Source organism: Oryctolagus cuniculus, chromosome 7 (assembly GCF_051225735.1).
Source record: "Oryctolagus cuniculus isolate XC-2025 breed Fujian yellow rabbit chromosome 7, ASM5122573v1, whole genome shotgun sequence".
NCBI classification, from domain to species: domain Eukaryota; kingdom Metazoa; phylum Chordata; class Mammalia; order Lagomorpha; family Leporidae; genus Oryctolagus; species Oryctolagus cuniculus.
Genome location: NC_142873.1, coordinates 128,457,321 through 128,481,589, shown reverse-complemented (window position 1 = coordinate 128,481,589; position 24,269 = coordinate 128,457,321). Strand labels below are relative to the sequence as shown.

Here is a 24,269-nt window from a genome sequence, read left to right as displayed (position 1 = left end):
CTGCAGAAATAGTGTGCATATATACAAAATATATATCTAATATCTACAACCTGGGTTATTTATTGAAAGGGACAAAGGGGCAACATATAATTTGTAAAATTATTTCAGAAATTACTCTGCTCTATTTAGCAGCTTACCTCAGTGGGGGAGAGAAAAAACTAAACAATGAACTACTTTTCAAAAGAACAAGGATATGCCTAACTATTTTTGATCAACCAAATTATTGAGTGATCATTTTTTTTGAGGTGCTTCATAGTAGTCAGATTTACTTTAAAGCATTATAAAAATTACCTAGGAATTCTTTTCTAGGAGGAGAAAGATTTAGTTACTTCTGTGAGACTGTACACTGAATCAAGTCATCAGAATCTATTGCAATTACATTTAAATGTTTTTGTATAATATATATCACATATAATCCACTTAGAATAGTGTTTGGCATATGGTAAGTACTTCAAAAATATTATTATTCTGTTAGGGTTCCAAATATAACTCTAGCTAGAGTAAAGCCCTTATTTCAATACTCAAACATCTCCTCACTTCAACCATAGCCTAACTTCAAATGATCTCAAGAAAAATGGCTATGCATAAATATCATATGAACTGTAATCAATTCTTAGAGTAATCAAAAGACTAATTTTCAGGCACTCCTAATCCTCATATTTTCTAAACTCCATGACATTTTATTTCCATGTTGGCCTTTTTAATATGGAGATGAATGCACATTCCACATAACATTATTTAAAAGTTCATGTACTAGTAAGAACACCATTCTTAACATTTATAGTATTTAGGTCAAGGCCTCATATCACCTTCTAGCTTTATTCTTCTGTTCCACTTTGCAACTTGAATTGTGTGGGGTAGCAAGAATGTCAAAACAAATTCAATTAGGACAATACTTTTCATTTTGTTTAGAAACTGGAGCAAAACCATTTTTCCATATACTGCAGTAATCTGATTCCATGTAAACATCAATCAGACAGAAGACACTCTCATTAAGTATTCAACTCATTTTTTTTTTTTTTTGACAGGCAGAGTTAGACAGAGAGAGAGAGAGAGAGAGAGAGAGAGAGAGAAAGGTCTTCCTTCCGCTGGTTCACCCCCAAAATGGCCGCTACAGCTAGCGGGCCATGCTGATCCGAAGCCAGGAGCCAGGTGCTTCCTCCTGGTCTCCCATGCGGATGCAGGGCCCAAGCACTTGGGCCATCCTCCACTGCACTCCCGGGCCACAGCAGAGAGTTGGACTGGAAGAGGAGCAACTGGGACAGAATCCGGTGCCCCAACTGGGACTAGAACCCGGGGTGCCGGTGCCACAGGCGGAGGATTAGCCAAGTGAGCCGCAACGCCAGCCATCAACTCAGAATTTTAAATTCATTCACATTATCCATTAGATCTGAGAAATGGTTCTTCATAGGACAAGTCTCTGATATCAGCAACTTTTTGAATCAAAATGGGATTATTGTACAATCCCATCAATTGGTCAGTTCTTATATGACTTAAAAAATTATTTATGGGGCTGGTGCTGTGGTACAGCAGGTTAAAGCCCTGGCCTGAAGCACTGGTATCCCATATGGTATCAGTTCAAGTCCCGGCTGCTCCGCTTCCAATCCAGTTCCCTGCTAATGTGCCTGGGAAAGCAGAGGATAGCCCAAGTCCTTGGGCCCCTGCACCCACATGGGAGACTGAGAAGAGGCTCCTGGCTCTTGGCTTTGGATCGGTTCAGCTCTGGCCACTGCAGCCATTTGGGGAGTGAACCAGCAGATGGAAGACCTCTCCCTCTCCCTCTCTCCCTCTCTCTTTCTGTCTCTACCTCTCTCTCTAACTCTTTCAAATAAATAAAATAAATCTTTAAAAAATTATTTATGAGGCTGACATTGTGGCATAGCAAATAAAAGTAAGGCTCACCTTCAATGCTGGCATCCCACATAGGCACCGGTTTATGTCCTGGCTGCTCCACTCTGGATCCAGCTCCATGCTAATGGCATAGAAAAAGCAACAGAAAATGGCCCACGTGCTTGGGTCCCTGTCACCTGCATGGAGACCCGAAAGAAGTTCCTGCTGTGGCCATCTGGGGAGTGGACCAGTGGACAGAGATCTCTCTCTGTCTCTCCCTCTCTCAGTAACTTCCAAATAAATAAATAAATAAATAAATCTTTAAAAAAATTTATGTATTTGAGAGGTAGAAAGACAAAGACAAACAGAGAAAGAGAAAGAGATCTTATCTGCTGGCCCACCTCCCAGATGTTTCCAGTGCTTGAGACTGAGCTGGAGCTGGAGCCAGAAGCTGGGAATGCAACCCAGGTCTCCCATGTGGGTGGCAGGAACTTAATTGCTTATCACCATTGCCTCCAGGGTCTGCACTGGTAGAAAGTTGGAGTCAGAGGCCAAAGCAAGGAACTGAACCCAGGCACTCCAACATGAGATGCCATGCTTTAATTGCTAGGCTGAAAATCTGCTCCTTATGAGACTTTCAACTCCTTTGTTGCTCTAACAGTAAAGGCAGGAAACTGAACTGACAGATAGAATGTTCCTCCTCATGTATACTACTACTTCAGTAAGATTTCTTGAACATCTTTAGAAAATCTAAACTGGAAGGTAGGCATTTACGGATTTCATGTTCTGTGGATATGATTTATTCTTCTTTTCTTTAAAACAAGTTTAAATTTATTTTAAAACAGTCATGATTTGAGGGAAAGCTCAATGTACTCAAGCCTGATCTAAGAATTAAAGCATTGTGGAGCTCAGAAAATACAGAGATATCAAAAAATAAATAAAATTTTATTCTATAATTCTAAGAATTAAATTTGCTTATTAGGGAGTCTGTAGGAGAAACAAAAAAGCTGCACAAAGAGTTCTTCCATCCAATTCAGATCTATATTCTAGCATCCTTCCATGGTTCACAAAGGGAAGAATGTGGGTGAAGAGGGGTCTGCAATGTTTTTCCAGGTAAGGGATATTATTAAGAGTCTTCAATGGTAGCTAAAGATAAAAATCTAATGCCTAGGACTACATAGTAGAATCCAGTCTCTGCACCAACATATTAAGCCAACTAAAGTATATGATCTTTTCTCATACAAAACTAATGGGAAAAATAACCAGGTTACTATCCATAGAAATACTGCTGAAATTTAATAATCATCTGAAAGAATGAATGGCCGGTGCCATGGCTCACTAGGCTAATCCTCTGCCTGCAGTGCCGGCATCACGGGTTCTAGTCCTGGTTGGGGCGCCGGATTCTGTCCCGGTTGCTCCTCTTCCAGTCCAGCTCTCTGCTGTGGCCCGGGAAGGCAGTGGAGGATGGCCCAAGTGCTTGGGTCCCTGCACCTGCATGGGAGACCGGGAGGAAGTACCTGGCTCCTGGTTTCGGATCAGCGCAGTGCCAGCCTATCCCATTAGGGGAGTGAACCAACGGAAGGAAGACCTTTCTTTCCGTCTCTCTCTCACTGTCTATACCTCTCTACCTCTGCCTGTCAAAAAAAAAAAAAAAAAAGAATGAATGGCGAAAGAGATAAACCTCTAATCAGCAGGGTTAGAGCTCTTATATCTTTATGGTGGCCCCAGGAAGCTCTTTTTCTTGTATTTTGTACAGGAGTTAAGAGTTTTTTTTGTACTCTAACAGGAGGAAAAGTTGATTGTTTAAGCTGGGGTTGAATATAATATTCCAACAGTAATATTCCAACAGTAATTTCTTTTTTTTTTTTTTTTTGATAGGCAGAGTGGATAGTGAGAGAGAGAGACAGAGAGAAAGGTCTTCCTTTGCTGTTGGTTCACCCTCCAATGGCTGCTGCGGCCGGCGCGCTGCAGCTGGCGCACGGCACTGATCTGAAGGTAGGAGCCAGGTGCTTCTCCTGGTCTCCCATGTGGGTGCAGGGCCCAAGCACTTGGGCCATCCTCCACTGCACTCCCGGGCCACAGCAGAGAGCTGGCCTGGAAGAGGGGCAACCGGGACAGAATCCAGCGCCCCGACCGGGACTAGAACCTGGTATGCCGGTGCCACTAGGTGGAGGATTAGCCTAGTGAGCCGCGGCGCCGGCCCAACAGTAATTTCAAGGGATAGAATCCTGGATTGATTCTGTTCAGTGCTCCAGGGTGAGGGGAGTATCCAAGGTGACACCCAAATTGGGCACAGTAAATTTTTTTTTTTTAAATCAGAGGGGATCCTCTCCGTTGACATAGTCTCATACTCACCTCCTCTCCTCCAATGAGACCAATGCCTGATTGCTAGCCCCAGTGGGTATAATATTCATTCATGCTGCCACAAGAACCACTCAAAGGATCTGTGCAGTCCTCTGTCATATCAATGATCCTTGCCAGGGAATCAGGGAGTCCGGAGAATGTGGAGCCACCCACAGTGGCTGCCCAAAGTCTTAGCCATACCCTGCGCCCTCATACGCAGCCAGTGTTTTCATAGTCCCAGCACACAGGACTCCCACATCACGGGCACCCAGCTCCCTATCAGTTCTCCCTTCCAGACTCAGGTGTCTCCTCTTAGCTGGTTGCTGGGCACACAGACACAAGCTGGCGCAGTGGTTACATATGTCCAAAATGGCACCTGCCCTCTCTCGGCTAGTTTCAGGACACTGGTGCTGGGTGAGCAGGTAGAGAGAAACGTGTCCCCACCTTTCTCTCTAGGTTGGCAGGTATACTGTCCCCCACAAGACTCCAAGTCTGACTCACGCCAGGCGCTTCCTGCGGCTTTCTTGCCAGTGGCTTGGACTGTGGCAGTCTGGTCTCACCTCACTCCCCAGAGCTGGTGCTGAGGTTGTCAGCTACTAGGGTCCTGAGTTGTATGCATCCACATCCTCCACATAGAGGCACAGTGTCCCTCTAATTTGCATGGAGTTTCCTCTGCTGTTTTCTCCCTAACTCTTCCCTGAGAGCGCACTCTCTCCATATTTTTTTAATTATCTTCCCCTAGACTAGAGCAGTAAGCGCCCTCCCTATTCCACCATCTTGGTTTCTCTTGTCACCTTTTTAACTATTGAAATGTCATTTTGAAGTTAATTTCTAAGAGATGCTGTGACCCTTGAGTATGTGTGAAGAGAAAGGTGAACAATGGTCTTATTCTCTTCTGAAGGAAGAGTCATTAAAAAGTTATGTCGGGGTGGTTTAGGGGTGTGTTGGTGTAGTGGTTAGATGCCACTGGAGTGCCTGGGTTCAAGTTCAAGCTCCACTTTCAATCCTAGCTTCCTGTTAATATGTACCCCTGGAGGCAGCAGATGATGGCTCAAGTATTTGCAACCCCGCCACCCACATGAGAGACCTAGATGGAGTTCTGGGCTCCTGGCTTTGGCCTGACCCAGCCTTGGTGTTGCAGGCATTTGGGGAGTGAACAAGTAAATCAGAGATCTCTCTCTGGCTTACTCTTTGTCCTTCTCCCTTCAAATAAATAATACAGGTTTTAAAAATTTATTTTAAATAGAAAGTAACCTGATCAGATCTATGTTTTAGATCATTCTTTTTTTAAAAAAAAATTTTATTTATTTGACAGGTAGAGTTACAGACAGTGAGAGAGAGAGAGAGAGAGAAAGGTCTTCTCTCTGTTGGTTCACTCCCCAAATGGTACAACCGGAACTGCGCTGATCCAAAGCCAGGAGCCAGGAGCCAGGAGCCAGGAGACTCCTCCTGGTCTCCCATGTGGGCGCAGGGGCCCAAGTACTTGGGCCATCCTCCACCGCTCTCCCAGGCCATAGCAGAGAGCTGGACCGGAAGAGGAGCAACCGGGACCAGAACTGGCACCCACATGGGATGCCAGCACCACAGGCGGAGGATTAACCTAGTGTGCTACTGCACCAGCCCCCTAGATCATTCTTATAAGAATGTGGAGAATGGATTGGAAGACAAGGATTGGAATAGAAGCAGAGAAATTAGTCAGGAGACTACAAGGTTATTTATAGGAAAGGAAATAATGGTGAGAACTAGGATTATTTCAAGTAATTCCAATGATTTTTTTTCTTTACTCATAATACTCAGAAGGCCAGCTCTAGAAATTTAAGTTCCAGACCTACATTTCCAACATTTCCAACCGTCTACTAGATATCTTTCAGGAATATAACTTCAAACTCAACATGTTCTAAACTGAGCTAATCATCTTTCTCCTAAAAATTATGCTCCCCTGATTTCCCTGATCTTACTGAAGAAAATACTCAGGTCACTTAGCGTTGAACCCTGATCTAATGTTCTACACTTGTACTCTTCATTGCCTCCCACACACATAGTTTACAAATTCTCGGAAAATGATTCCATGAGCCATCCATTCATCCCCTCAGCTAACCATCAGAACAATGAAATAACATCTTTGGAACAGTGTTAAAGTTGAACAGTGAAGATAAATAATACATAGTTCTTGAGCATATTATAATCTGAAGAGAGAGACATGTAAACAGGATTCAAAGTTTAAACAAAAGGCTTCTGTAATGTGATTGTGTAAGAACTACAGAAAAATAGCAAAGGGAATGGCAAAAAAGAAAACAAAATTTGCATTCTATCTCCTTTTCCATTCTCATCACTACTACTTTAGTTCAGGCTCTCATTACTGCTTATCTAGATATTACTCCCAAGGGTCTCCAAACCTCTAATCTCCTCCAAAATAACACACACTCAGGCACAAGAAGATAAAGCTGTGGTATAATGCAGAGAGTACTCTATACTTTAAATCAAAACCTATATATTTTAGTCTGGGTCTTGCCACTTACTAGCTGAGTTATTTTAGGCAAGCTCTTATCAGGGTCTCCATCACACTGTCCTTATCCTTAATGATTCTAATCTATTTATTGGGTTACAAATGAGGCTTATATAAAATAAAAGTTTATCCTAAAGTGAGTCTGCTTAACAATAACCTGCTGGTACAATATCCTAGATGGTTCCCAAACATCAAACACCTAAATCTCAGACATTAAAATCTCAATTGCAAGAATCAGAGGCTTCAATTCATTCTAGGTATTTACCTAGAATATATTTACCTATATTCTTTTTTCTTGCTTTTTTTTTTTTTTTTTGGAGGGGTAGTTTCATTGAAGATTTTATGACAACTTAAAAATTAGGTAAGTGAATTCTGCAAAACAGAACATTAAGTGGGCAGATAAACCCTTTTGTTTTACAATAACTAATGCCTTTCAAATAAAAAATTTTTTAAAAAAGAAGAAAAAAGCTCTCATTATTTATAGATGATGTAATTTTGGAGGCAGAAAATCAAAAAGAATCTACAGGTAAATTATTAAAATTAATGAGTTCAACAAATCTTGTATAAGAAATATATTAGCAGTTATATTCACAATAGCCAAAAACCTGAAATAATTCAGACAATGGACCGATGGTAGATTTATAATTAAATACACTTGGTATTTAAAAAATATATACTGATACACAAAATAACATGAATCTCACAAACATAATGCACAACACAAACACACACTTAAAATCCTACTTAAATTATATTCTGGAACAGGAAAACGAATCCAAGAGAAAACATATTAAAACAGTGGTTGCCTCTTGGCAGTAAGGGGAGCTGAATAGAAGCTCGCTGAGAGAAACTTTTGGAGATGCGAGAATGTTCATGATAACTTGTGAACTAAATTATTATCATGCTCAACATGGATAAATCTCATAATGTTAAGGAAAATAAGGAAAATATAAAAGAACACAGCATGATTACATTATATAGAGTTAAAAACATGCAAATTTAAAGTATGGTGTTTATGTAGCAAAATAAAGAAAAGCAAAAAATTGATTACCAGAATAGTGGTTATATTTGTTTAGAGAGGAGATGGTGACTGAGAGATGGCATGAATGAGACTTACAGGGAGTTCGCAATGTTGTGTTTCTTGTTATGGCAGTGATTACATAAACATTTGCTTTCTGATACAACATGGAGCTATATAAAATAAAACCATGGTAAAATAGTATATTTTAATTAAATACAAGATAGCAGCTAAGTTTTCCAAGCTTTCCTATAATTTATTTTTTCAATGTACAAAAATGCTGGATATTATTCATCTGCAGGAAGATTATTGTATGTATAATAAATAAATAATGTAAATAATAATAGAAACCAGGGAAAGTTGACTTTAAAAGTAGTCTGGAGACTACCCTGAAATTGGAAAGAAAAGGTGATTTAGGACTCTGCTGAAAATGAGTCATACGACTCAAACTACTTCAACAAAAAAAAGGAATGTCTTAGCTCATTTAATTAAGAAATTTAAGTGGGTTGACCTCAAAGTTAGGCATGGTTAGGTGCAGTAATTCAAACGCTGTCAAGGAAAATGTATTCGCTCTGCTTTCCTGTATCTTAAGGCCTCATTCTCAGAGATTTATTTACACGATGACAAAGTTGTATCATTCCCACCAAAATAAAAAACATATTATTTCTCCCACCTTTAAAAGCAACAGTATCGGCCGGCACCTTGGCTCACTTGGCTAATCCTCTGCCTGTGGCACTGGCACCCCCCCCCCGCCCCACCCCCCTTCTAGTCCCGGTTGGGGTGCCGGATTCTGTCCCGGTTGCTCCTCTTCCAGTCCAGCTCTCTGCTGTGGCCCCAAAGGACAGTGGAGGATGGCCCAAGTGCTTGGGCCCTGCACCCGCATGGGAGACCAGGAGGAAGCACCTGGCTTCTGGCTTCGGATTGGCACAGTTTGCGCCGGCCTTAGCGGCCATTTGGGGGGTGAACCAACAGAGGGAAGACCTTTCTTTCTCTCTAACTGCCTGTCAAAAAAAAAAAAAGAAAAAAAAAAAAAGAAAAAGTATCTCCTATTGACTCCACTTCCTCTGCTATTCGTCACTCTGTTTCTTTGCTCCTTTGGTACAAAATTAAAGATGCTGATATTTTCTAATTTCTTTTCTCTTATTTGATAGTTTCTAATTTTTTTCTCCCATTTTCTCTGAACCCATCTATACAACATTAAATAAAAACTGAGAGCACAGATTCTCGTCTTCTTCCTGACCTTGAGGAGAAAGCACTCAGGTTTTGAACATGAAGCATGATGTTAGCTGTAATTTTTTTGTAGATATACTGTAACAGGCTGAGGAAGTTCTACTCTAGTCCTAGTGTTTGAGAGGGATGCAAGAAGGAAGAGGAGAAGTAGAGGGTTTTAAATGAAAAAAAACAGATTTTATCAAATGCTTTTTCTGAATCTACTGAGATGGTCATATGGTTTTTCTTTTTTAGTATGTTATATGGTGAATTAACTTGATACTTTTTTATAAATATTAATTGGCCTATAATTTATATTCTTTTAAGATGTTTTATTGAGATAAACTTCAAATAACATAAAAATTAATCATTAAAGTATACAATTCAGGAATGAGCTTTTAGCTAGATGCCCATCCCACATCAGACTACTTAGTTTTGATTCTGGGTTCTGGTTTCTGACTCCAGCTTCTTGAAAATGCAGTCCCTGGGAGGCAGTGATCCTGGCTCAAGTAATTGGGTTCCTCCCAACCATATGGAGACCTGGGTTGTGTATGTATCTGGATCCTGGCTCCATCCTCTGCCCAGCCCCAGCATTTGTGGGGGCACTGGGGAATAAAACAGTGGATGAGAGTGCTTTCAAGCTCACTCTCTTTGGGTGTTTCTCTGACTCTCAATAAACAAACAAACCAAAAAAAGAAAAGTGTACAATTCAGTTGCTGTTTTCTTTCTCTGTGGATTCGCCTATTCTTGACATTTCACATAAATGAAATCATATAAAATATGACATTTTATGTCTTTCACTAAGCATAATGTTTTTAAGGTTCATTCTTCTCATAGCATATAACATCTCAGTCCTATTCCCTTCCTTTTTCAAGAAATTGTTGTGTTAATTGAGGTAAAATTCATATAACAAAATTAACCACTTTGAAGTGAACAGTTTAGTGACATTAAGTATATAATGTTGTGTAACTATCAATCTACACAGAAATTTTATCATCCCAAACAAAAACTTTGTACTCAGTAAGCAATAATCATCAATCTTCATTCTTCCCAAAATATAGTAGTCTCTTACTGTCTCTATGAAACTTTTCTTCTAGAGTCCACATAAAAATGGAATCATATACCTGTTCTTTTCTGTCCTACTTCATGTAGCATTAAAAATATTTTAAAATTATTTTATTTATTTGAAAGGCAGAGAGAAAGTGAGACAATGAGAGCTCTCCCATTTGCTAAGTCACTCCCCAAATGTCTGCAATAGTGAAGGCTGGGTCAGGCCAAAGTCAGGAGTCTGGAATTCAGTGTGGGTTTCCCACTTGGGTGGTAGTGACCTAACTACCTTGGACAATTTAAAAAAATAATAGGGTGCTGGTGCTGTGGTGTAGCAGGTTAAGCTGCAGCCTGCAGTGCTGGCATCCCATATGGGCACCAGTTTGAGTCCCGGCTGCTCCACTTCTGATCCAGCTATCTGCTACGGCCTGGGAAAGCAGTAGAACATGGCCCAAGCCCTTGTGCCCCTGCACCCACTTGGGAGACCCAGAAGAAGTTCCTGGCTCCTGGCTTTGGGTTGGCACAGCTCCAGCTATTGCAGCCCCATTGGGGAGTGAACCAGCAATGGAACACCTCCCTCTCTCTTTCTCTGCCTCTCCTTCTCTCTCTGTGTAACTCTTTCAAATAAAATAAATAAATCTTTAAATAAATAAAAAAGACAGTAATGGACTTTGACTGTCTAGGGCTATGTTTTTCTTTTTTCTCTTTTTAAAAGGATGATACTGTTCAGTGTCATCAGCAAAGATTTAGTGCTTAGCAACACAAAAAATTCCAAGGGATAGGTTAGAAATTCAGGACTCAGTGTTATATATGTTACTCGTCCTCCTTGTATAGGAGGAAGAATGTGTGTAAAATCCAAAAGAGGGGCCACAGCCTTGTGGCACAGTACACTAGGCCTCTGCCTGCTGTGCCGATATCCCATATGGGTGCTGGTTCTTGTCCCAGCTGTTCCTCTTCTGATCTAGCTCTTCTGGTAATAACCTGGAAAAGCAGTGGAAGATGGCCCAAGTGCTTGGGCCCCTGCCCCCACGTAGGAGATCTGGAAGCAGCTCCTGGCTCCTGGCTTCAGATCGGCCCAGCTCTAGCTGTTGCAACCACTTGGGGAGCGAATCAGTGGATGGAAGACCTTTCTCTCTGTCTCCTCCTCTTTCTCTCTGTAACTCTACCTCTCAAATAAAAAAAATAAATAAATCTTAAAAGAGAAAGAGATACAAAAGATCTTAATTTGAGGAACTATACAGAGAGTATTAGTGTAGTTTGATTGTTTACAATTAAGTCACCCAAAGGAAACACAACAAAATGCCTGACTCTTGACTCACTGGGTAAATTCAAGTCATTTTATTATGTAGTAGTTGGAGATCCACAGCAGGAGACTACATAGAAGGCAGGCTGTGCTTTATTTGTTCAAAGGCCAAAGGAAGCTCAAAAGGCAGAAAAAATAACTGGAATTTTTATAAGTTTCATAACTAATGCTCATGACCAAGACTTCTATCAGAAGGAACATGGTACAAAAGAATGGAGTATTAAGGTGAAGTTAGGGTAATGCAGCACAAGGTTTGTATCTAATTACTGGAAAACTGTCCTCTAACATCTAGAGAAAGGACTGTTTAGCAAATAGTTCCAAATGTGGTAGTTGAGGGGTCAAATCATAGGAAACTTGCCCTGGTTATATGGTTGCCCAGTTGCTTCATAAAAGTATCTTAGGGATTACACCCTCCATCATCAGCTACAATTGTTTAAACCAGTGGGGTTGGGATGTATGAACATACAGTGATGCAGAAAGACCGGCTGCTTTAACTTAAGTAGCCTTGTTCAAATTCAGCAAAGATGGGAAAAATGTCCAGTAGTTCTTATAAAAGAGTGGCACATCAATTTACACTAGCTTGTGTGAAAAAGTAGGTGGGAATCATTCAGGGTCAGAATCTTTGAGGGCTATAACCAAGAATACAGTGGCTTTGGTAGGCAGAAATGCAGGTGGAAGTATTCAATCAGCAGTTGAGGAAGTGTAACTATCAATTATGAGAGACAGGCAGATGGGTGCAAAGAACTTTGAGGCAATACTACCTAGAAAAACAGGCATTACAAGTGTCTGGGTAACACTACCGGCTAAGATCATTACAAATTTTAAGGGATGGTGCAGCTCATCAGCTTATTGAGCATTCAGTCTCCCTGCACAATAATAAAACAATTTATTTACTTTCACAGACTATTGAACTGAGATCATAACTTACATCAAACAATTTTATGTGAATGACAAAGTATAGAGTATAGTATGAAGTGCTGTATCATGGGTTCTCAGTTGCTATCAATTTGTAACTTGCACTGTTATACAGTGCCTTGCCAAAATAAAATAGAAAACAACACTAGAAAAATATTAATTAAAATACTCATACTATTATCATTCTTCACATTTGCAGCATTAGATGTTTCCAAATTCTTATTCTAAATCTATAACAATCAGCTGTGAATCAATATCCCTTTTAGGATATTCACACTTGAAGATTTATTTATATTAAGGCTTTAAAGTGTAACTAACCTCACAAGTATTTCCAGAACAACCATTAAGAAATAAATTGGGGGGGGGGGAGCTGGTGCTGTGGTATAGTGGGTAAAGGTGCCACCTGTAGTGCCAGCATCCATATGGGTGCTGGTTTGAGTCCCAGCTGCTCTGCTTCCAATCCAGTTCTCTGCTATGGCCAGGGAAAGCAGTGGAAGATGGCCCAAGTCTTTGGGTCCCTGCACCTGCATCAGAGACCTGGAAGCTCCAGGCTAGATCAGCCCAGCTCTGCCCATTGCGGCCATTGGGGGAGTGAACCAGTAGTTGGAAGACCTCTTTCTTTCTCTTTCTCTCTCTGCCTCTGCCTCTCTATAACTTTGCCTTTCAAATAAATAAATAAATCTTTAAAAAAATTTTTTTTAAAAAACAGAAATTGTGGGGCTGGCATTGTGGCATGGCACACTAAGCAGTCAACTGCAAAACTGGCATCCCATATGAGCCTCTGTTAGAATCTTGGCTGTTCCACTTCAGATCCACTTCCCTGTTAATGCACTTGGGAAAGCAGCAGAAGATGGCCCAAGTACTTGGGCTCCTGCTACCAGTAGAGACCCAGATGGAGTACCTGATTCTTGGCTTCAGCCTGGCCCAGCCACAGCTGTTGTGGCCATTTGGGGAGTAAACGAGAGGATGGAAAATTTTACTCTGTCTCTCCCTCTCTGTATCTCTGCCTTTCAAATAAATAAATAAATAAATACCAAGATGATTATCTTAACCTCCAAAACAAAAAGCAAAATGAGGAAATTTAAGTGTATATTACACCACTAAATTTAACAGTAATTTCTTTTTTAAAGATTTTATTTATTTATTTGAGAGTAGAGTTACAGACATTGAGAGGGAGAGACAGAGAGAAAGGTCTTCCCTCTGTTGGTTCACCCCCTAAATGGCTGCAACGGCCGGAGCTGCGTCAATCCCAAGCCAAGAGCCAGGTGCCTCCTCCCGGTCTCCCATGCGGGTGCAGGGGCCCAAGCACTTGGCCCATCCTCCAATGCTTTCCCAGGCCACAGCAGAGAGCTGGAGTGGAAGAGGAGCAGCCAGGACTAGAACTGGTGCCCATATGGGACCAAGTAGAGGATTAACCTACTGTGCCATTGCACTGCCCCCAACAGCAATTTCTAGATGGAGACAATCACAAAGGCTTGGGCCATCTTCTACTGCTTTCCCAGGCCACAGAAGGGAGACGGATCAGAAATGGAACAGCAGGGACTCAAATTGGCGAATTGGCGGCATCCATATGAGATGCCAGCACTGTAGGTGGCGGCTTTATCTGCTATGCCACAGTGCTGGTCCAGAGAGAGAGAGAGAGAGAGAGAGAGAGATCTTCCATCTGCTGGTTCACTCCCCAGATGGCCACAATGGCCTGGGCTGGGCCAATCCAAAACCAGGAGCCAGGAATTTCTTCTGGGTCTCCCATGTGGGTGCAGGGGCCCAAGGACTTGCTGCTTTGGCAGGCACATTAGCAGGGAGCTGGATCAGAAGTGGAGCAGCTGGGACTCAAATCGCCCACATGGGACACCAGCAGGTGGCATGCAAGTGGGATGCAGGTGGCAGCTTTACCCACTACATCACAGCACCAGCCCCACTTCCTTCCTAAAATTCAGTGCGCCAGCTTACCTAACATTTTTCAGTTCCACAAAAACTTTATCTTTGTCTTGCTTCCAGGACATCACATAAGCTTTTTCTTCTCTAGGAAAGTTCTCTCCCTCCAATCTCTTTGCCTGGCTAACTCAGGCTACCGATTCAATATTTAGCTAAATGTTATTCTCTTGAGAAGCTATACCAGAGAGTTTAGCTGTCTCTACTATGTGCTTCCACTGTATTCTACATTTTTCACTACCATGGAACTTTTTATACTTTATAATTGCTATTAACTACCCAGACTTCACCCCTATGATCCCACCAGCACTAGACTATACGGTCCATGAAGGAAAAGACTTTGTCCTACTCATGGTTGTAATCTGGAAGCTATTCCAAATTTCTCTTTTCCCATGTCCTCTATGCCCAATCTACCAAGTCATGACTATTTCTCACTTCCATTCTTTCTTCTCCACCCCTAATTTCACTTCTCTAATCAGTTTACTGATTATCTCTTGCTGAAACTACAGTAAAAACCCTGAAATTAGTCTTCTTGCCTCAAGGCTCTTTCCCCTAAAATCTATTCACCACAGAAGCACCTAAGTAATTTATTTAAAACAGTAACCTTACATCTTACTTCCTAGCAAAAACATTGAATTACTCCTTGCACACTTCCAGGATATGACTGAAAATCAAGGGGCCCTTGACCCGTGACCTGCACTTGCTCTTCAGCCTTATGCATCTTAACTTCTCAGTGTTGAATATCCCAACTACACCTAACTGCTTTCACTTCTCCCACAAAATCTAGGTTGCTTTTTTTTCTTATATCTCTTTGTTCATGCTTTCGTTTCTGCTTAGAATACTTTCTCCTTTTCTCTGTTTTAGAATTTCTTATTAACTCTAAATTTACATTGGTGTCATTCATTCCTGGGAGCTTTCCCAGAATGCTCTTCCCCTCCCACTCACCCGCTCAGTACTCCCAAAATGTCTTGTCCATCACTCTGTATATACATTTCATGTTGCTCTAAAATGATCTGATTGTCTCTTTTCTCAAAGAGATTATTATAGAAGTAACTCAACTGCATTTATCTTTGTATCCCTAGTACTTAATACAGTGCCTACTTATACTAAAAAACCAATAAATATTATTGTAAAATTTAGTCTATTTTTATTTATTGGAGGGAGAGAGGGGGAAAGAGAAGTAGAAAGACAGACAGAGAGAGGGGCCCGGGAGGGCAGTGGAAGATGGCCCAAGTGCTTGGGTCCCTGCACTTGAATGGGAGACCAGGAAGAAACACCTGGCTCCTGGCTTCGTATTGGTGCAGTGCCAGCCGTAGCAGCCATCTGGGGAGTGAACCAACGGAAGGAAGACTTTTCTCTCTCTCGCTCTCTCTCTCTCTCTCTAACTCTACCTGTCAAATAAAAAAATAAACAAAATAAAATAAAATAAAAAGAAAGAGAGAGGGCCCAACTACAAGTTTACTCCCCAAACGCCTGGGACAGTCGGGCTGCACCAGGTGAAACCAGGTGCTGGGAACTCAATCCAGGTCTCCCACGTAAATGGCAGGAACCCAATTACTTCAGCCATCACCACTATCTCCCTGAGTCCACAACAGCAGGAAACTGGAGTCAAGAATAAGAACTGGGGGCCGGCGCCGCGGCTCAACAGGCTAATCCTCCACCTTGCGGCGCCAGAACACAGGGTTCTAGTCCCGGTCAGGGCGCCGGATTCTGTCCCGGTTGCCCCTCTTCCAGGCCAGCTCTCTGCTGTGGCCCGGGAGTGCAGTGGAGGATGGCCCAGGTCCTTGGGCCCTGCACCGACATGAGAGACCAGGAGAAGCACCTGGCTCCTGCTTTCAGATCAGCGCGGTGCGCCAGCAACAGCGCGCCGGCCGCGGCGGCCATTGGAGGGTGAACCAACGGCAAAAAGGAAGACCTTTCTCTCTGTCTCTCTCTCTCTCACTGTCCACTCTGCCTGTCAAAAAAAAAAAAAAAAAAAAAAAAGAACTGGGTCCTGAACTCAGGCACTCTGATGTGAGATGTGTGCATCTTAATTCCTAAACTAAACATCCACCCCCAATAAATGTAATTTTAACAAAGCTTCTTAAATTTTTATTCTATATGTAATATCACCAATTCTTCACTTCATCTCTACTTTTCTTTTTTAAAAGATTTATTTATTTATTTGAAAGTCAGAATTACACAGAGAAAGGAGGAGGTGCAGAGAGAGGTCTTCCATCCACTGGTTCACTCCCCAATTGGATGCAACAGCTGGAGCTGCCACTGATCTGAAGCCAGGAGCCAGGAGCTTCTTCCAAGTCTCCCACGCGGGTGCAGGGGCCCAAGGACTTGGGCCATCTTCTATTGCTTTCCCTGGTCATAGCAGAGAACTGGATCGGAAGTGGAGCAGCTGGGACTTAAACCGGCACCCATATGGGATACTGGCACTGCAGGCGGTGGCCTTACCCACTACGCCACAGTGCTGGCCCCTCACCTATACTTTTCAATCAACTGTAATCTGGCATCTAGTTACTCTACCTCATTAGATTTACAAAAGTCACTAATGATCTCTCTTTCTAAGTAAAAAAGTATTTGGATAACCTTTACTTTACTTGACCTGTTTGTGGCATTTAATACTGTTACCAATTCCCCCCTTCCTCCTCCTCCTCCTCCTCCTCCTCCTCCTTCTTCTTCTTCTTCTTCTTTTTTTTTTTTTTTTTTTTTTTTTGACAGGCAGAGTGGACAGTGAGAGAGAGAGATAGAGAGAAAGGTCTTCCTTTTGCCGTTGGTTCACCTTCCAATGGCTGCCGCGGCCAGCGCACTGGGGCCAGCGCACCGCACTGATCCGAAGGTAGGAGCCAGGTGCTTATCCTGATCTCCCATGGGGTGCAGGGCCCAAGCACGTGGGCCATCCTCCACTGCACTCCCGGGCCACAGCAGAGAGCTGGCCTGGAAGAGGGGCAACCGGGACAGAATCCGGGGCCCCAACTGGGACTAGAACCTGGTGTGCCAGCGCCGCAGGCGGAGGATTAGCCTATTGAGCTGTGGCGCCAGCCCTCCCCTCCTTCTTTATAACTTCTCTTCTCTCTAGATTTCCATGCTATCTCTCATCTAAATCTGTTTCTTCATATGTGATTCTTCACCTCCATTCCCCATTTTTCTCTCTGTACAATTATCTTCTATCCACTCTTTAAATACTGGCATTTCTTCACATTTTGTTTTTGACCCTCTTAACTTCTCACTCTAGTCCCTCATTTTTAAAAATGTTTATTTAGTTTAGTTTTATCTGAAAGGCAGAAAGTGAAAAAGAGGCAGGCCGGCAGGCAGGCAGGCTTTCCACTTACTGGCTTACATTCCAAATGCCAGCAACAGTTGGGGTTGGGCCTGGCTGAAGTCAGGGCCAGGAATTCTATCTGGTTCCCCAAGTGGGTGGCAGGGACCCAGCTACTAGAGTCATCATCTGCTGTCCCCCAGGATACACATTAGCAGGAAGCTGGATTGGAAGCAAAGGCACCAGGATGTGAAGCAGTCTCTCTGATATGGGATATAGGCATCTCCAGAAGCAAGTTAACCACTTCACCAAATACCTGCCTCTTGACTTTTTTTCTAGTCTTATCGAAACACTCATATACAAGTATGTATGGATTTAAAAATTTTCTGTACCAAAAAACCTCTTTTAGTTCCATCTTCCATGAACTTACAAAAAACATTTAATTATCTATTTATATGAAAGACAGAACAACAGAGAGAGAAGGAAGGACATAGAGAGAAAGTTCTTCCATCTCTTGATTCTCTCCCCAAATGGCCAAAACAGCCAGAGCTGTGCCAGGCTGAAGCCAGGAGGCAGGAATGCCATCCTGGTCTCCCATTTGGGTTGTAGGGGGCCCAAACACTGGGGCCATCCTTTGTTGCCTTCCCAGGTGCATCAGCAGTAAGCTGGATCCCTAGTGCAGTAGCCAGGGTTTCAACCATTGCTCTGATATGGGATGTCAGCATCATAGGTGGCAGCTTACCTCGCAGCACCACAATGCTGGCCCCTCCACAAACTTTTTGAAATACTTTTATAAGCTGATAATATAATAGAACTCTTAATTGAGCTGCATATTAATACAGATAACTATCAAATGGGCATTCTCCCCTAAGGCCCATAGGCATTTGTCCCATTCTCATCTTCCTTATATCTGAACTCATTAGTATTCCAATAAGAGGATGAATCATATGAGATTTCTGACCCATAAAACTGGCAATTTCATACTATTTTACAGAATGATTTCTATTTCAGTTGGTAACATCACCATTCACTCAGAAATCTGGTATTCATATTCTTCTTCTGTTTAAAAATATTTTATTTATTTATTTGAAAGTCCATGTTAAATAGAGAGAAAGAAGGAGAGATACAGACAGAAACCAAGAGAGTGATCTGCCATCCACTGGTTCAGTCCCCAAATGGCTATCATCGGCCAGGGCTGGGCCAGGCCAAAGCCATGAGCCAGGAACTTCTGGGTCTCACATGTGGGTGCAGAGGCCCAAATACCTGGGCTATTTTCTGTTGCTTTCCCAGGCCATTAGCAGGGAGCTGGATCAGAAGTGGAGCGGTAGGGACTCGAACCATTGCCCATATAGCATCGTAGGTGGTGGCTTTACCCACTATGCCACATCAGCTCCCTTCTTCTCTTCTTCCCCAACTCTAGTTGATTACCAAGTTCTTGATACTACATTCTTTTTTTTTTCCTTCCTTCCTTCCTTCCTTTTTCTCTTCTCTTCTCTTTTCTTTTTTTTGACAGGCAGAGTTAGAGAGAGAGACAGAGAGAAAGGTCTTCCTTCCATTGGTTCACTCCCCTAATGGCCACTATGGCTGGCGTGCTGCGCCGATCCAAAGCCAGGAGCCAGGTGCTTCCTCCTGGTCTCCCATGCGGGTACAGGGCCCAAGGACTTGGGCCATCCTCCACTACACTCCTGGGCCACAGCAGAGAGCTGGACTGGAAGAGGAGCAACTGGGACAGAACCAGCGCCCCAACTGGGACTAGAACCTGGAGTGCCAGTGCCGCAGGCGGAGGATTAGCCTAGTAAGCTGCGGCGCCGGCCGATACTTTATTCTTAAATATAAACATTCTCAAGTCTGTTCTGTCCTCTTCATTCTCACTGCTAGTACTCTCAGGCTCTCAAACGTCTTTGTGAGAAATATTTCAATAGCCTCCTAACTAGTCTTCAAGCCCTTAGCTCAAGAATGGGAAAAATGTGAAAAACATGTCACCACCCTCCTCTGAGCCCAAACACAGTTTCAAAACCCAACTCAACCTAGCATTCCTGGCACTCACTACGATTTGTTGAGCGCTGACACACGGGACAAAACCTCTCTCCAGTATTTTACATTAAGAGCAAGATGATGATCATGTAACTTCTTAAAAATCTGTGAGGCTCCTCATAGCCCTAAGATCAAGTCCAAGTTCATTAGCATGGCACAGATCATGCTCTGATTCTCATCCATTTTTCAAGACCTTTTTCTTTCCATTGTTCCACATAAAAAGAAAACAAATCTGCTAAGCTTCTTATATATTCCCTCAAACTATCTCCCTCAGAATCTGCCAACCTTTATCAATTCTTTTTTTTACTTGCAACAGAATTTTTATTTGATTTACATTTTTACATTAAAAGCAATTTTCTCTGGCATGTTATCAAATATGTTAATCAGTAGACTACATTATTAAATAAAGGACAGAAAAAACAGTAAAATAAACTAGAATCAGAATAAGTAAGTTTTATCCCCCCAAAAAAACTGAATCCATATACACATTTTATTATGTTTATAAAATGGAAAAGTTTAAAATATATAAAATAATAATTCTTAAATATTTTGTAAATAAGATACAATAGCAGAAAATGTTCCTTTTAAAGCTACATCAGAAAAAAAAAGGTACATCAGTTTCACCATAACTTCACTAGTATTTGTTTATTCAACAGATGTTTATTAAATTCTCAGTTTTAATCACCAATCTGGGTACTCAGTATAAAGCAATTAATTACATAGAAAGTTTTAGCCTTCATAAAACTTTTGTAACCTGGCAGGGTAGAATATATATATATGTACACATACTCACATATGTGCACATCTGCATGTTATACACATATATTCCACTAACTTACTAATTTAGTGGGGAGACAACATTTCAAGTTTAGTCAACAGTTGATTTCTAGCAAATTTGAATATTCTTTTGTGATTTTTGTGTTTTATTTCTTCTTCTAAAATATTTGCTATTCAAATATGTTACTTTAGGCTTAGTGATTTTCTTATCAATTTGAGTGATATATTTATATAGTCATGTCATATTTACTAAAAATATTTTCTAGGTACATATATCTATTTATACCTTTGTGGAAACATATGAAACTTAATGCCTATAGAGATATATAAAACTTCTATCTACATAAACACAAAGTCATTATATAATGAACCGTACCAACCTTCTTTCCTTTTTTTAAGATTTATTTATTTATTTGAGAGGCAGAGTTAGAGAGAGAGAGGAGAGACAGAGAAAGATCTTCCATCCACTGATTCACTCCCCAAATGGCCACAATGGCCAGGGCTGGGCCAGGCCAAAGCCAGAAGCCAGGAGCTTCTGCAGGGACTCCCACATGGGTGCAGGGACCCAAGGACTTGAGCCATCTGCTGCTGCTTTCCTAGGCACATTAGCAAGGAACTGAATTGAAAGTGGAGCAGCCAGGATTAGAATGGGCACCTGCATGGGATGCCAGAGCTTCAGGCCATGGCTTTAACCCACTGAGCCACAGTGCCAGCCTTCTGATCTATGTTCTTATTTGCAAACTTGTAAAATCTTAGCTAACATCCCTATTTCTCTCCCTTCCACCAATCTGTGTCCAACAGTGGATAAAGAAGAGAACAATTGTAAGTTTTGAGCCCCTACCTCTACATAAATTGTAATTTGATGGTATTGGGTCATAGATTTAGATCCTTGATCCATTTTGAATTGGTTTTTGTATAAGGTGTAAGGTAGGGGTCTTGTTTCATACTTCTGCATGTGTAGATTCAATTTTTCCAATACTATTTGTTGAAGAGACTGTCCTTTCTCCAGGGAATGATTTTAGCTCATTTGTAAAAGGTTAGTTGGTTGTAGATGTGTGATTAATTTCTGGGATTTCTATTCTGTTCCATCGGTCTACATGTCTATTTTTGTGCCAGTACCAGGCTCTTCTCATTGTAATTGGCCTATAGTATATCGTGAAACCTGGTAATGTGATGCCTCCTGCTTTTTTTTGTTGTTGTTGTTTAACATTGCTTTATCTATTCGGGGTCATTTGTGTTTCCATATGAATTTAGCATCATTTTTTCTAGACCTGAGAAGAATGTCCTTCATATTTTGATTAGTATCACATTGAATCTGTAAACTGCTTTGGGTAGTATGGATTTTCTGATGATATTAATTCTTCCAATCCATAAACATGGAAGATTTTTCCATTTTTTTGTGTCTCCTTTTATTCTTTAACATTTTTAATTTTCATTGTAGAGATCTTTCACATCTTTAGTTAAATTTATTCCAATGTATTTAAAATTTTTGTAGCTTTTGTGAATTGTACTGATATTACAAGTTTTTTTCAGTCATATAATGTCTGTATATACAAAGGCTATTGATTTTTATGTGCTGATTTTATGTCCTGCCACTTTTCCAAACTCTCTTGTGAACACCAATAGTCTCCTAGTGAGTCTTTTGGATCTCCTATATATAGGATCAGGTCATCTGCAAACAGGGATAATTTTACTTCCTCCTTTCCAATTTGTATCCCTTTGATTTCCTTCCTTCCTTCCCTCTCTCCCTCTCTCCCTCTCTCCCTCTCTCCCTCCTCCTCCTCCTCCTCCTCCTCCTCCTCCTTCTCCTTCTCCTTTTCCTTCTTTTTTTGCCTAATGGTTCTGGCTACAACTTCCAGAACTATATTGGACAGCAATGGTGAAAGCAGGCATCCTTGCCTGGTTCCGGATCCTAGTGGAAATGGGTGTTCCACCTCTGATCCAGCTCCTTGCTAACACCCTGGGAAAAGAAGCAGAAGACGGCCCAAGTACTTGAGCCCTACCACCCACATGGGAGACCCAGATAAAGCTCCTGGCTCCTGGCTCCTGGCTTTGGCCTGCCCTAGCCCTGGCCATTGTGGCCATCTTGGAGAGTAAACCAACAAATGGAAGTTCTTCCTCTCTCTCTGACTTTCAAATAAATAAATAAATATTTAAAAAAACAAATAAAAATGAATTAACATCAATTCTGTGCAATCTTGACCCCTCTGTGCAATCTCTTAAAGACAATGTAAGAGAACAGACTACTTCCCAAATCATTTCATTAAGCTAGTATTACCCTGATACCAAATCAAAAGATAGTACTAAAATACAGAACACCAGTATCCCTCATAAATAAGCTCTTTAACAAAACACGAGACTTAGAAGTCAACAATATATAAAAAGAACTGTACACCCTGGCAAAGCAGAGTTTACTTCAGGTATACAAAGCTGATATAATATTTAAAACTCAATGCAATTTATCCTATCAATGGGTTAAATAAGTCACAGTTATAGCAATTGATATAGCAAGAACATCTGACAAAATTCAACACACATTCACACTAAAATTCATAGCAAATGTAGGAATAGAGGAAAATACTTTGATAATGAGCATCTATAAAAATCTATAGTTAATATTTAATGGTAAAAAAAAAACAAACACTTTCGCCCATGACAGAGAACAGACAAGAGTGATGCTCTCATCACTCTTTTTGAAAAAGTAAAGATGACTACCTAAGTTCAGCCAGGTCACATGACACAAAGTAAACATAAAAATCAACTCTATTTCTATATATTGGCAATGGACATGCAGAAAGCAAAGCTAAAAATATAAAACTATCTACAATCACTAAAAAAAGAAACAGACATAAACCTAACAAAACAGACGGAATTTGTGTATTGAAAATTACAACCTTATGCCTTTAAAAAATTCAAAATGGATCATGGACTTGAATGCAAAATGTAAAACTTTTAGAAGATCAAGGGCTTGGCCGGCGCTGCGGCTCAATAGGCTAATCCTCCACCTAGCGGCGCCGGCACACTGGGTTCTAGTCCCAGTCGGGGCGCCAGATTCTGTCCCGGTTGCTCCTCTTCCAGGCCAGCTCTCTGCTGTGGCCAGGGAGTGCAGTGGAAGACGGCCCAAGTACTTGGGCCCTGCACCCCATGGGAGACCAGGAGAAGCACCTGGCTCCTGCCTTCAGATCAGCGCGGTGCGCCGGCCGCAGCGCACCAGCCGTGGCGGCCATTGGAGGGTGAACCAACGGCAAAAGGAAGACCTTTCTCTCTCTGTCTCTCTCTCTCACTGTCCACTCTGCCTGTCAAAAAAAAAAAAAAAAAAAAAATCAAGGGCTGGGTAAAGAATTCTCAGATTTGACACCAAAAATATAATCCATAGAGGGAAATATTATAAGCCTGATTTCATCAAAAATATACTCTTGCTATATTGAATAACCTATTTATAAGATGAAAAGATGGGGCTGGCACTGTGGGGTAGCAAGTTAAACCACACTGCAGTATTGGCACCCCATATGGGAACCAGTTTGAGTCATGGTTGTTCCATTTCCAATCCAGCTCCCTGCTAATGGCCTGGGAAAAGCAGTGGAAGATAGTCCAAGTGCTTGGGTTCCTGCACTCACATAGAAAACCTAGATGAAGTTCTGGGCTCCTGGCTCTGGATTGGCCCAGCTCCAGTCATTGTAGCCATTTCGGGGAGTGCCGTTGTGGCCATTTTTGGGAGTGAACCAGAAGACTGAGGACTTCTCTCTGGCTCTGCCTATCCCCCCCTCAGTAACTCTACCTTTAAACTAAGTAACTAACTAAATAAATCTTCAAAAACCAAAAAAGACTTGAAAAGACAAGTTACAGACTAGTAGAAAATATTTTAAAATTATGTATCACAGACCGGCATTGTGGTGCAGCAAGCTAAACAGTCATGGCCTTGGTGACATCCACTTGAGCATCAGTTCGAGTCCCACTTCTGATCCAGCTCCCTGATAATGCACCTGGGAAAGCAGTGGAAGATGGCCCAAATACTTGGACCCCTGCCCCTTATGTGGGAGCCCAGAGAGAGTTCCAGGCCCAGCCACTAGACATTTGGGGAGTTAACCAACTCATTTGCTTACTC

General features: G+C 41.7%; 1 protein-coding gene across 4 annotated transcripts in view; it reads right to left on the bottom strand.

Moving 5' to 3' along the window:
- The window catches only part of ZSWIM5 (zinc finger SWIM-type containing 5), a 188,757-nt gene that overhangs the window by 76,191 nt on the left and 88,297 nt on the right, over positions 1-24,269 (bottom strand). Inside the window, exon 1 of one of the 4 annotated variants that reach the window (XM_051857849.3) lies at positions 1,903-1,939. The exons of the other annotated variants lie outside the window; for them this stretch is intronic. Within the exon in view, the coding sequence (XP_051713809.3) occupies positions 1,903-1,924 (22 nt within the window). The 5' untranslated portion in view covers positions 1,925-1,939. Of the gene's footprint in view, positions 1-1,902; positions 1,940-24,269 lie in introns of those variants that run through there. 4 annotated transcript variants of the gene reach the window in all.